The 14,000-nt window shown below is 47.5% G+C and overlaps 1 protein-coding gene across 4 annotated transcripts; it reads right to left on the bottom strand.

The window, feature by feature from the left end:
• Positions 1-357: 357 nt before the first annotated feature.
• On the bottom strand, positions 358-13,413 carry LOC105002811 (apolipoprotein L3-like). 4 transcript variants are annotated; one of them, XR_827029.1, is made up of 6 exons: positions 13,316-13,413; positions 6,165-6,202; positions 5,874-5,982; positions 4,518-4,629; positions 2,976-3,069; positions 358-2,049 (listed from the first exon to the last, which is right to left on the bottom strand). XR_827029.1 is itself a non-coding variant. In XM_010859636.1 (5 exons), the coding sequence occupies exons 3-5, from the start codon at positions 5,902-5,904 to the stop codon at positions 1,113-1,115; spliced, it is 1,080 nt and encodes a 359-aa protein (XP_010857938.1). In that variant the 5' UTR covers positions 5,905-5,982; positions 6,165-6,246; positions 13,316-13,413; the 3' UTR covers positions 358-1,112. The 4 variants fall into 4 exon arrangements, 3 of the variants coding, with proteins under 3 accessions (XP_010857938.1, XP_010857936.1, XP_010857937.1); XM_010859636.1 differs by lacking the exon at positions 2,976-3,069 and having other exon boundaries at positions 6,165-6,246; XM_010859634.1 differs by lacking the exon at positions 2,976-3,069.
• Positions 13,414-14,000: the final 587 nt, after the last annotated feature.

The following is a 14,000-nucleotide window of genomic DNA, read 5'->3' as shown; positions in this document are numbered from 1 at the left end:
GAATCGAACACACGTCTCCTGTATTGGCAGGCGGATTCTTTACCACTGAGTCACCTGGGAAGCCCGTGGAAAAGCATGGAGTTTCCTTAAAAAACTAAATATAGAGTTAGTGTATGAGTCAGGACTTCTGGAAATGACAAAAGCTCTAATTCAAAAAGTAACACGCACTCCAGTGTTCATAGCAGCACTGTGTATAATAGCATGGAAGCAGCCTAAGTGTCCATCAATAGAGAAAAAGATGCGAAATAACTGGAATACTACCCAGCCATAGAAGAATAAAACAGTGCTGTTTTCAGCTGCTTGGATTGACATGTAGATTATTATAAATGAAGTAAATCAGTCAGAGAAAGACAAATATTGTGTGATCTCAATTATGTGTGGAATCTAAAAAGTAGCACAAATGAACTTATTTACAAAACAGAAACAAACTCACAGACAAAGAAAACAAACTTTTGGTACAAAATAAGAAAGGGGAGGAAGGGTAAATAGGAATGCGTCATTAACAGATGCATATCACCCTACATAAAATAGATGAACAATAGGGATTTACTGTATAGCACACAAAACCGCATGTATAATCAATACCTTTGGCTGTACACCAGAAACCCACACAATACTGTAAGTCAACTACACTTCGATAAAAACAAACAAACAAAAGAAGTCCCTGCCTAATTAATAAAAACCTGCTGGAATCGAAGGTGAGTTGATGCTGGAGACATAGGGCTAGAGAACACCACCAGGGGAGACTCTTCTCGCTGGGAATTCACACCCTGAGGAGGACGATAGAGGAGCCCTGGCTACTTCTCCTGGATCCCAACACTCCTCACTCTGACTTTCTCTCATTTTCAACTCTTTCGTATTCCTGGGCTTCCACAGCTAGTTCCACCTGCCTTTGCCTTTATTCTACCCTCAGTGTGTTCTTTAGTCCAAAATAAGTGGTTTCTCCCCTCCCCTCACTCTTTAGCCCCCCCTTCTCCCTTAGTCCAGGCTCCAGGCTCTTTCTTTGCCCTCATCTGCCACATGCATCCATCCCTCCCTTGCTGTGCTCAGCTCCAGAAATGCCAAATTCCTAACACCCAGGACCATCAATGCTGTCTTCCTCCTTTAATCCTCTAACAAGCTGCCTCTGAGATACCCAGCAAATGTTCCAGGTCCCTGCACTCCTCTTGGGGTGGGGGAACTGAGCCCTCCTCAAGATTCTCATGGATCTCAGTGAGTAAATCTAGTATGTTTTCCAACTCCTGGGCCCGCTGCCTCAGCTTTTCATGTAACTCTGCCTTTGCTCCATCATGTAAATGTACTGAGTCTTTGACCAGGAAGACCACATCTATTACGAGGCCGATACATGACATGACTATGCCAGTGATACGGGCTCCTTTTGCCTCTGTGAAAGCCATGCGGCCAAAAGTTTTCGGCACCTGACCGCTGACATGGGTGATGGTTTTCCCACTGGTCATGAAGAACTTGACTTTGGTTGCTGAGGCAGGGCTGACTTCTATCACCTTGATAAATTGGAAATTCTTCTCAATGGTTCGTAGGCCACTGATGAATGACCTCGTTGCAGAAGTAATTTGAAGTTTCCTTTTAAGGAGTAAATCCTTGATTACCTTCCATCTCTTCCTGTCACAGGGCAGCAGTTGACTGGTTTTGGTTTCTGCTGATGACGTGTTTACTTGTTCCACGATGCTGGTGGACACGTTGGTCACAGTAGCCGCTATGCCCAGCCCTAACCCAGTGGCCAAGAGAGGCAGAGTGGCCCCCATTGCCAGAGGTGCCAGAGCCAGGCCAACGATGCTGAGGACGCCAGACACAGCGCCAGTGGAGTGGGCCACCACCTTGGAAATCGTGCAGTCCTTTTGTACCTTGTCAACTTTGTCTGCAAAAGCATGGAGCTTTTCTGTGTTTTTCTTCAGGTCTTGTTTCATCACAGCAATCTCCTCCAAAAGCCTCTTTCTGTCCAGCTGGTCTTGTTGGACTGTGTTTGGGTCCTTTGCACTCAATTTTGTTTTCAGCCTGTTCAGATACTCATATAGTGCCTTTGCCTCCTCCCTGTAATAATGAAGGTCAAGGAATTAAGACAATTTGTTTGTCTGTAAAATAGGCTGGAGAGGATCTATTCTGCATAAATTACAGAAATTGTTTAATTAAATGTTTATAAGTGTTTCTTTTTACATCAAGCACATATTTGGGTATTGTAGATGCTCTATAGACTTATTCAATGGTGGAAAACATAAGCAAAAGTCATATTAGGATATAATTAAGGTAGGCATTTGGTAAAGACACTCAGGGGCAGGTCAAAACCATCACTCGCCATGAGTTGGTGGGGTGGGAACTCCACAGAGAAACAAAGAGAAGTTTTATTGGAGCAGAAAACCCTTCACTCGTGGACCTTAGTGTGCAGTGAGGAGCCAATCTGCTCTTAGCCCTTGATCGTGGGAAGCGGTCTCTAAGCCCCTAGAATATTCTGGTTGATAGGAGTGTCCTCATTTCCTCGGGCCTTTGGCCACTGGACAAACAGAAAAGGTGACTTTCGTGCAGGGGCCTCTGGATCACATGGTATCAGTTCTGACCTCTGGAGGAGCTGGACTCCAGGGCATTAGTCTGACCGCCGGGAGGAGCTGGAGACCACAAGTTAGGATAGTTTGTTTTTAAGTGGGTGAGATTCCCTGGCAGACAGAGCCCTGTGTGTCCTGCCACACACTGAATCCAAGGCTGGAAAGCATCCTGGGGACATGGAATCTTTGTGTGTGGAACCCACCAGACTTTCCCCGTGGCTGAAACTGCATCCCTTCCCGTAATAAACCATAACCGGGATGACGACATCTTCAGTGAGCTCTGAGAATCCTTCTAGGGAATTCTCAAACCTGAGGGTGATTATGGGAACCTCCAAACATGCTAATGGTGTTAAATGTAAGGACAGTCTCTGCATGCTTAGAAAAAAAAAAAAACCACCAGAAGACAGAAGTAGAAGGCACCTTAAAGATCATTTTGCCTGGCAGCCGCTCTCTTCCAAGGCTTGTGCCCTTGATCTTTCCATTGAATAGTCACTGGGTCCATCCACTTCCCCACCTGACAGGGAAGCAGGAGATGTGCTGTGAGTCCTGGTTCCCTTGGACTCTCCAGCTCACCTCACTGACTCCTAACCCATCACCCAGCATCCTTGGCCTCTCAGATGTTACATGTCAGCTGGTAAACGTGCCTGTACCCCAAGGCCATGTGCAACTTTATAGACCCTCTCCAAGACTCAAGAAACTTGAGGAATCACGCATCTGAATTGTTAGTCCTGAAGAGACCGGCATTTGCACAGCTAGTGGTGGAACTGTTCTCCTCCTCAGTGGGGATGCATAAGGCTCCTCAGAATCCCTCAAATGACACGCAATCGCAGCCACTCACTGTGACCCTGGAGGGCTCACTGAGCCACACTGCTTTCCCACTGTCAGGGCCGCTCCACATAGACTAGAAGAGGGTCCCAGATGGAGAGAGAACCCAGGTCCCAAGCAGGGTGTGGAGGACATGATCACCCAGGGCCCTCTAGCCCAGCATGAGGGGATCTCATCAAGGAAGAAAGAAATGTCCCTCCTCCCACTCCCGAAACCTCTGCTAGGGTCACAGACCCTTCACTTCTGTGTCCTCGGGGCCCATTCTCCTTACTCTAGTTCTGGTCCTGTTGCCCAAGCCTGCCTACTCATCCTCCAATCTGGACCCTCTGCTCTACCCTGACCCCTGGTCCCACCCTGGTCCAGGCCTTCCTGGGCCCTTGGATGAGATGATTGCATTTGCTTCCCCACCTCTGACCTGCAGTTCACTCTGAGGCCATCACCATAGTCTATCAGATTGAATTGCTATTCCCACTGGACACAGGACAGATCTGGGGCTCCAAGACATAAGCCCAGAGCCCCACAGCTGGGCAGGACTAGAGCCAGGACCCCACCAGCTCCACCCAGTTCCTCTCTAGCCTCTCTGCCATATGGACCAGCTGGATCTTGCAGGGTTGGTACAGTTCCTAAGTCGGGGAAGGAAAGGACTCTAGTCAGAATCCCCAGGAACACAAAAGGATGTTGGAAGGATTTACTGACTTGTTCAAAACTGAGCCCTGCTTTGTCCTCCTCTCTAGGAAAAAGATCTTTGGCCCCTATCTCTTCCCAAGAAGTTTTTTTCAAAGTTAATATTAATTGAGCACCTACTTTGTGTCAGCCATCATGCAAAGCACTTTGCATGCATGATCTCAGTGTCTGCACAATAAAACTGAACAGATGAAGAAACTAAGGCAGAGAGTAGTTCAGTCACATGTCCAAGGTCACATAACCTGCCCCTGTAGCAGGTTTCATCTCTTCACCACACAAGGCCATTCACTGCCACCAAATGCCATAAAGGAAACACTGCTATTGGGATCTTGAGAAGGACCATCCCTGACTCCAACTACAGGATGCTGCCTGGAGGAGGTGTACCTGCCAGGAGGAACCTAGCCTGGGGCAGAGGGATCTGAGTCACATTCTTGGTAAACCCATGCATGTTACCTGGGTATATTGGCCTTAACCACAAATATCTTCCAGTTTCGGAGTAAGACCGTCAGTTTCTTTTCTGTGACCTGGGAATGTTCAACAACAACTTGAAAAACAGTTTCACTCTCTAGATGGAAAAAGAAAAGAATAAAATTAGAAGAAAGTGTGGTGGAATATAAATGGCATTGAGTAGCTTGCTCCTTGGAAGAAAAGTTATGACCAACAGAGACAGCATATTCAAAAGCAGAGATATTACTTTGCCACCAAAGGTCTGTGTAGTCAAAGCCATGGTTTTCCAGTAGTCATGTATGGATGTGAGAGTTGGACTATAAAGAAAGCTGAGTGCCAAAGAATTGATGCTTTTGAACTATAGTATTGGAGAAGACTCTTGAGAGTCCCTTGGACAGCCAGGAGATCCGACCAGTCCATCCTAAAGGAAATCAGTCCTGATTATTCACTGGAAGGTCTGATGCTGAGGCTGAAACTCCAATACTTTGGCCACCTGATGCAAAGAACTGACTCATTTGAAAAGACCCTAACGGTGGGAAAGATTGAAGGTGGGAGGAGAAGGGGAAAACAGAGGATGAGATGGTTGGATGGCATCACTAACTCAATGGACATGAGTTTGAGTAAACTCTGTGAGTTGGTGATGGACAGTGAGGCCTGACGTGCTACAGTCAATGGGTTGCAAAGAGTTGGACACGACTGAGCGCCTGAACTGAACTGAACTGAAAATGTGTTTAAGGTCCATCTTCCTGACCAAAGGTCCCTGGTATTATGGGCGGAACATATATGTCCCCTCTGCCCCAGTTCATATGTTAAAGCTCTGACCACCCCTCCCTGAGGACTGAGGAGGCACAGTCCTGACCTGAGTTCAATTCAGGGTCCCCTAACCATTGTGGAGTGGCTGAGGTGGAGGGGGTGGCACGGCAAGAACTGGAGGAAACAGCCTCTATGGTGACACCCCAGGGTCTGGGAGCACAAGGAGGCTTGGAGCAAGGGAGAGGGCAGGAGAAGCTCCAGGGATGTTGGGGGACCTCCCCTCCCTCTCCCGCCTGACCTTGGGGATCCCCATCAGCTGTCCCCCTCACTGCGGGCTGTCTTGGCCTCACTTCTGAGTCCCTTGCTGGATGGCAGTGGAGGAGGAAGTAGACACCGTGCTCTGGTGCCCTGAGGAGAGGGCTGGGATTGAGGCTGTACGGATAGAACCCTGAATGCAGGGGGCTCCCCTGGCCTCTCTGGAGGACTCCGGAATGCTTAGCCACCCCCTTCTTGGTTTTTGATTCCTTTGTGGGTTGTCTCAGCCTGGAGGCACCACCCTCAATTCTGGATCACAAGTGGAAACCAGCCAGACAAGAGACAGCTGACTACCTGAGCAGTAAAAGAGGTCTATCGAGCTCATGATGGCAGCAGCAGGGTCTCGGAGATGTCCCTTCGGCTCACCCGTCCAAGTCAGGCTGAAAGGAGGTGTGGCTTCACCCTTGGGGAAGAGAAAACAGACTGTGGGCTAGATCACCAGTGAGCAGTGGCTGCAGGGAGCAGCGAGGAGGAGCCCTCTGGTGGGTTCCCCTGGGACGGCCACCAGTGCCACCAGGGACTTAACGCTCTGCGTTCCCCTGTCCCCTGGGCTCTGCTGGCTGTTAGTTAAGAAAAGTCACTCACCTACAGCTCCTTCCAAGCTGAGTCAGAGTCCTGCTCTCCTGTTGGGGCACAGGGAGAAGGTAGTCAGACAGGAGACAGCCATCTGTGAAGTTATAGGAGCAGTAAAACCAGAGACAGAAGAACACATAGAAAGGAGCATAGAAAGGAATACTCTGGGAACTATGTGAGGTTCGGACACCTGTGTCATAATTGGTAATAACTACTATTGATTCAGTGTCTATGATGTGCAGGCTCCTGAAACTCACCTAAACATGGGTCAGCCCAAGACTTCATGCTGGTGCCAGAGTCTGGACTTGAACCCAAGTCTTTCTGATTCAAATAGCAGGTTAATGATAACTATGCTCTACTCTCAACAATATTCAAAAATACTTACCTGGGGATATATGTTAATTGGTAAATGACTCTTTTTATTCCAAAATGATGCCTTGCTCCCTGTGCCTGAATCTCTGCCTTGATAAAGTTTCTGGTGCTGCAGCTCCCACAGCCCACACTCTCCTTCCTTCTGCAGGAGCCTTTCTCTCACAACCCCCTCCCTGCAGCCCTGCCCTGGGCAGCTGAGGACCTGGATGGCGCCCAATCCTCTCTGCGGTCCTCCCCTGACTGTGGCACTTTGGGGTGTTTCTAATTGTTTGTGTAAATAATAGTGTAAAGAACACTCTTCTTGTATGAAACTTTGCCTGTACTTGAGACCGTGTCCTTAAGCTGTTTCTGGACGTAAATGATTTGGTCAGAGCTCTAAACATTTTAAATGTTTTCATACCTAGAGTCGCTCTGTTGTGCCAAAAAATTGCACCAATTTATTACAGTTATATTCATATATGAGGGTGTCAGTTCTTTTAATCTTGCCAATTCTCAGAAGTCTCTACTTTAAAACAGATCTTTATTGAGAGAGAATTTTTTAATTCTGTTTGAGATTACATTGCCTTGGTAGATGATGAAAGGAAGCAAATGTTGATTACATTCAGCAGTATTTAAGAAGACAAAAGTGCATTTATCAGCTCCTCCTCCTGAGACCTGACTGAAATGATAGGAAACATGCTTAAAGTGTAATAATGGCTACTGATAGGAGGCGTCTCTGTGTTTGTTGTCTTTGTTCTGTACTGATAGTTGATCTAAGACTTTACCGAATATAATTTGGATCATTCCAGTAACACTTGAGATATGTACCCCAACTCCCCTCCTTTTTTCATAGATGTTATGTGACTTGCCCAAGGTCAGAAATCTTGTCCATGACAGACGAGGTTTCAACCCACTTACTGGGCTCAAGAGCCCATACCTTGCCTCTCGGTGCTCTGCTGCTAATATAAAGCCAGGAATGTGGGCAACAGGAGCCCAGAGTCTTCAGCAATAGTTTGAAGACTGACTGGATGAAGAAGTGACTGCTGAATAAAGAATGAGTGGAGGGAAGAAACAGAGAGAAGGTGTACAGGCTAGAGGAATGCTTGCTTAGAGCAAAATGAGAGTGACACAGAGGAGAAAGCAGGGGATAGTCCCAGCATCCCACATCCCATCACATATTCACGCAAATCCACACCGGACAGAGGAAAATCTTAATTCAGAGACTCCAGAAAAAATATTTTTGTATTCTGGAATTTAGGGGTCCTCAGGCAAGCACTCTCGGAGAAGGCAATGGCAACCCACACCAGTACTCTTGCCTGGAGAATCCCAGGGACGGGGGAGCCTGTTGGGCTGCCGTCTATGGGGAGGCACAGAGTCGGACACGACTGAAGTGACTTAGCACCAGCAGCAGCAGCAGGCAAGCAATCTACAGGGCAGCTTACCAGTCAACTTTACTCCCTCTTAAATATGAATGGGTCGTCCAGGATTATATACATGGAAACGATGACAATGTGGAAAAGGGTGACTAAGACAAACAGATGAGAAATGACACCAGAAGAGATGGATGGACAATTCTGAAGGAAGAAAATAATTTTTAAAACTTGAACCCAGATCATTAAGTCATTAGAAAGGATTTTTATTCATAAGATGAGATACACTGAGAAGTGGGAAAAAATGAAACAGACAAAAAAAATCTTGGGAATTAATAAGTGTTTACCAAATAAGTCTAAAGAAAGATTGGAAAAGAAGGTCAAAAAAAGCTTCCAGAAGTTTTCTTTAAATGACAGAAGAAATGGAGCTAAGTGGAGAATAGAAACGTTGCTATTCACAGTCGTTCCTTAGCAAGTTACTTGAGAGTGAGGTGCAGAGGGAAAGAAAAGGTGTGTGTGTGTGATGATGCAAAGGATAACCAAGAGAAAGAAAGATTCCTGAATGTGATCCAGGAATCAGCAACATCAACCCAGAGAGAAGGGAATCCAAGGATCACAGCTGGGCACACAGCAGATGTAGAGAGAAACCAGTTCAGAATGGGGTAAAAAGTCCAGAGTCTGTGGGGACAGGGGACTCGGTATCATATGAGGCACAGGAGCAAAGAAATGGAGGAAATTTGAAGACAGACAGTGCACGGGGTGAAAACAAAGGCAATTCCAAACATCAGGAAAAACTGAAGCTGTGCCAAAATGTATGTGCAAATACATAGTGTTAATACAAGTTACTCAAGAGAAACATTTAAACATCACAAAACTGTAAATTCTCTTCTTTGACTTTTAACTTCTAGAACAAAGCATTTAAATATGAGAACTAAATTTATTTGCTGTCAATCAATATGAATATTAAATCACACTTCTAGAAGTTGGAAGCTGAAGCACTGAAGGGAGAAAGAGAATTAGTCTCATTTTACAAAGTGGGGAATCAAGAAACACCAGTTGAACCTGAGGGCCTAAGAAACAATGGCACAAATAAAGTGCATATAACCACAAAGTTTTCTAATAGAAGATATAACATTAGTGATATAATGATATTAGGAGAAGATAATGAGAGATATAAGAAAAAGTATAAGAATAACTGAAATCATTATCTTCCCTGGTAAGAAGTAAGTTAATAGTATAAAACTTTTTAAATTAGGAAAAGGAAAATATGATACTTAATGTTTATTAGCTATTGTGGTTGACGACTTCCCACTCTGCACCAGGCAGCATTCTAAGTGCTTCTCAAGCATTCATTTATTTTTACTTCTCTCAGTGACCCTGTAAGTAAGGATGTTATCTAAGGATGTTGCTTAATTACCTAAAGAAAAAGCAAACAACTGAAAGTGCTTTTTACTATGAAGGGGTGTACAGAACCATCTGTATAAACTGGTTTGTTTTAAACATATGCATTTAGCATTTTGGATTTTTTTAATTTTATAAAAGCAGAAGTCACTTCATAGTAGTTAGTAACCCATGAGAATGGGTTGATTTCTGGCACCACCACATAAAAGTGGTGGAAGCAATTGGATTAAGAGACAATAAGAAGTAAGCTGACACCCGATGTGACAACTGTCAGTGTAGCAGACATGTTTGTGATGATGAAGCCAAGCTCTCTAGGAAAAGGAGGGATGATAATACATGTAAACCAGGACAATCACAGTGACCTGTGGCCTTAAACAGAGCCATCATCTGGCAGCACCTTGCCCACAAACATGTGCACCCATGGGCTTCGGTCCACTCAAAGGAAGCAAGACTCTTTGAAGGGGAGGTCAGTTCCACAGGTCGGCATCTATATCCACAGGTTGGCATCTATACACCCCCAAAGGCAAAGATTCTCTTGGAAACGTTCAGAGCAGCATTTGGAAGGGGCACCCACATGAAATGAGCTTCCCTGATGGCTCAGATGGTAAAGAATCTGCTTACAATGTGAGAGACCTGGGTTCGAGCCCTAGGAAGATCCCCTGGAGAAGGAATTGCTACTCACTCCAGTATTCCGGTCTAGAGAATTCCACGGACAGAGGAGCCAGGCTCCTCTGACAGGCCACGGATCACAAAGAGTCGGACCTGACTGAGCAACTTTAATGTAACTCACATATAATAATGTTGCTGACGATGGAAAGTGAATACTATGATCATGTTTCACTGGGCCAAGTTGACTCTGAGAAAGGCCATGAGTTCATAACAATTCAATGAGAAGAGTTTATATCAAGTGTGGCTAAGAAGGGAGACATAAAGCTTACAAAAGGTAGCTATGCTGCAAAGAGGAGTAAGTGTAGTGGGAAATATTTCACTGTTAATTGAATTTAATAATAAGAGGAGTCTTAAAATCGATGGATATATTCCTTTCTGTCTATTTATGTGACCATTATAAAGGACTGAGAAGGAAAGAATACCCCTGACATCCTAAGGCTGGCCTGGTATCACAATAGGGTGATGCTCTTCTCCCGTTGGATGTAAAGGCTCTCACAGAACTCCAGCCTCACACAGGGTCACCCTGAGAGAAGGAGCAAAGGAGACAGCAAACACCCGTCACTGTGCCCCCATCAACACGACACCCTCTCCCTTGGCTGAAAAGCATGACTACTCCTTCTTTACCAGTCACACCTTTATGCTCACTCTGGTCTCCCGTCTCCATAGATGAGTTACTGAGACCCCCACTGATAGAAGTGCCCCTCATTTTCTGTGTCACCTAATCTAGAGTGGACCCGTTTCCTTAGTGAGTGAGAGAAAGTCTCTCAGTCATGTTCAACTCTTTGCAACCCCATGGATTATAGAGTCCATGGCATTCTCTAGGCCAGAATACTGCAGTGGGTAGCCTTTCCCTTCTCCAGGGGATCTTTCCGACCCAGGAATCAAACTGGGGTCTCCTGAACTGCAGGCAGATTCTTTACCAACTGAGCTATCAGGGAAGCCCCCATTTCCTTAGAGCCTCCCCCAAATCCCCTCACCTGAGCTCCCATCCTAGAATCTTTCTATCACCTTCTTTCTGTGATGCCTGGGGTTGTCCCTCAGGAAGAGTAACTTGTTCACTAGGGAGTGTGCCTGGTGGTGGAGGCTGGAGGCACTGATTGTGTGATGGGAGAGAATTCGCACAGGCAGGTCTACCTTGAAGCAGGTGGGAGAAGAGAGCTGGCTGGTCCCGCGCTGCCCTCTCTGCCTGGAAGCTGCATGACCCAGGAGCCAGGACAGCTGAATGATATCATGAAACACGAGGACCAAGAGCCAAGGCAGAGAGAAGAGGAGGGCTTGGGCAGAAAGGGCTGGATCCTGGGTGATGCCAAAACTTCGTAAACACATCTGAACCCTCTACCTCATCCTTCCATCATTCCGTCCCATTCTTGGCCTGGTCCTGACCCTTGTCTGGGGCCTCAGATGCATGTGGATCCTGATAGTGCTTCCTCTGCTGGATTCCTATCCAGGCTTCCTCCTCTGTTAGCCTCTGATTGGTCCCTTTCTGGAAAGGCTGTTGGTGGGAGAGGGGAGGACCCTGGAGAAGCCTGGCCCTGCCCAGCTGCATGGCCAGTCATGCATCCCTCCCCTCCTCGTGGGCAGACAGATTCTCCCCATCTCCCTCATGTGCCTGCAGGAACCCTCCCTGGGAAGGGAAAGGGGCATTAAGAAAGTCCCTGGCCGAGCACCCGGACTCTCCCGACTGCCCCAGCTCCTGTCTTCCTCACACTCTCTGTCTCCACAGGGCCTGCTGCACGAGACTGGCACCTCACTTGGCACAGGCTGCCCCTCTCCACGACATGCGCTTCCCCACTGGCCTCACCGCGTGACGGGTTACTTGTCCCTGGAGGCCTAGCTCCAAGCCTCCCTCTGCCACCTTCCCCCAGTTGCTCTCCAGCTCCTCTTGAAGGCCGCACTTTACTCCTGGTCGTGGTCCCTTTTTGCTCAGTTTCTCCAGGTCTGAGAACCCTCCCACATCATCAGGGGCCCTGTCTCTTCTCTGCTGCTCCTCCTGTCTAGGGCTTCTGGGCACCCTCTGCCCTTCTGGGCACAGCCGGTTCAAAATATGAGGGGTGGGACCCCTTATGGGGACATGAAACAAGCAGCCTCTCAGTGACACAGCACAACCCCAGTTCCTCCTGTTAAAATTAGAAAGGGAGGGAGGGGAGAAGGAGAGACAGAGGAAGACAATGGAGAAGAAACTAAAGATCCTAATCAATCAATCATTCAAAGGATCCAACATAACCAGAGAGAAAAAACTGAGGGGACTGAAGGAAGCATTAAAAATAACATTGATTTGAGAAAGCCTTTCTAAATATACACATTCACAAGATATAATGGTAATTCTGACCTACTGAACTCTTGGAAATGAAAATTGCCAAGGATCCCATAAACCAGGTCAGAAAAAAACATCTGCACCCACAGAGAAAATGGAAATCAGCTTTTAAAAACTTAGTAAGAGAATAGAACAAACAATTCCCCAGGAGGTAGCTTGCCCAGGGTCACACAGTTCTGTGGGCAGAGAGGAGGCCAAGACCAGGCATTTGGACATGGGTACAAGGGCAGGGTGGGAATGTGGTTTTAATACCCCAACGTTTCTAGGGTTGTCTCTGCCGGTAAAAAACATAGATCTAAGCTCATGCCCCTCCTGTTATACTGATGTCTGTAGAGTTTGGCTTTTTATCTTAACATTGCAACACCGGGATGTATGTGGACCTTGTGCAGTGAGCCCTTCTCACTTCTTCCTGCAGGGCCACCTTCCCCACACAGGACCTCCCATCACCCACATCCTGAGCAGAGGGCCTGGCAAACACAGGAAGCCAATGCCCTTCGACTCCCCACTTGGTTTCCTGTCTATATCCAGGTCTCAGTGTCCCCAAGGGCCTGGCACTGAGCCTGGCTCTCAGAGATAGGGTTTTTCAACAAACTTTGATTCCTTGTAACCGAAAAAAATCCCCTTTCCCCCATCAGCCCCAGCCTAGCAGCCTGGGGACAGTATTAAGGTGGCCAGGCTATAGGAGGGGAGGCTCTGACTCCCCTGTCCTCCTCTACCCTGTCTGCTTCCTCCAATTTCCCAAAGTACTAAGCACACCCAACACCCACCTTCCTTCTGGGGTCGCCACTCATGTCTCAGGAGTCCACATCCTGAGCTGAGCCCACCTGAGCAGCTGTGGCCCTCCCTCTGCTCTGTTTAGGGGTCCTTGGCTGGGAGGAAGCCCTCAGACACACCTGCCTCCACATCCAGGTTCTGCCCCTGCTTAATCTGCTGCCTCGGCCATGACCTCACCTCTCTGCGCTTCCAGTTCCCTTTTTCTGTCAACTAGTGACATCATCCTTTCTCAGACATTCATCCTGAGGATGGGGAGATGGGCAGGGTCCCTCCCCTCTGCTTACCCAGGGGTTTTCCTCTGGCTGAGTGTGAACAAGATCCAGACGTTCTCAGCTGTGCAGAGGCAGCCGCCAGCTGTGCATCTCTGCAATGACCACACACACCCTCTGTGCCTAGATATACTCTGGGAAGCAAAAGTGAAAGCAAAACCCTCACTTCTGAGTGGTTCAAGTCAAACAAACACTCTGCCCACCAGGCCCCACCCTGGGACTATTTCCACCTCCAGCTGACCCGCTTAGAGAAAGAAGCCCAGTCCTGACATTCCACATCCTTCTTGACACAGTCCACTCCGTCTCAGGCTCCATGAAGGAAGACCTGCCACCAACACACCGTGAGTCCCTTGGCAAATCACTCCCCACTCACTCCCCCATTCCATCTTCTCACCCCTCCAACCCCACACTCACCAGCCTGCCTGCCTCATTCACCTTCGTGCCACCAGCATGAGGTACAGTCCTAGAACAGACCAGCTGCTCAGTGCACACTGGTCACACTCTACTGCTGAGGGCCACGTCCAGGTGGCTTCTAGGATTCACTCACACTTCTAGGTTCTTCTTCCAGGGACACCTGCTGCATCCAACTGGAAGAAATGCTTTCTGCAAAGCCCAAATCTGGCATCACCTCCTCTGAGAAGCCCTCCGTGACCTCGCCTTAGAGTCCACTGTTTCCTGTTCTCCTCCCATGGTACCTAGA

This window comes from Bison bison, unplaced genomic scaffold (genome assembly GCF_000754665.1).
Source record: "Bison bison bison isolate TAMUID 2011002044 unplaced genomic scaffold, Bison_UMD1.0 scf7180017864457, whole genome shotgun sequence".
NCBI classification, from domain to species: Eukaryota; Metazoa; Chordata; class Mammalia; order Artiodactyla; family Bovidae; genus Bison; species Bison bison.
This window is presented reverse-complemented; position numbering and strand designations above follow the sequence as displayed.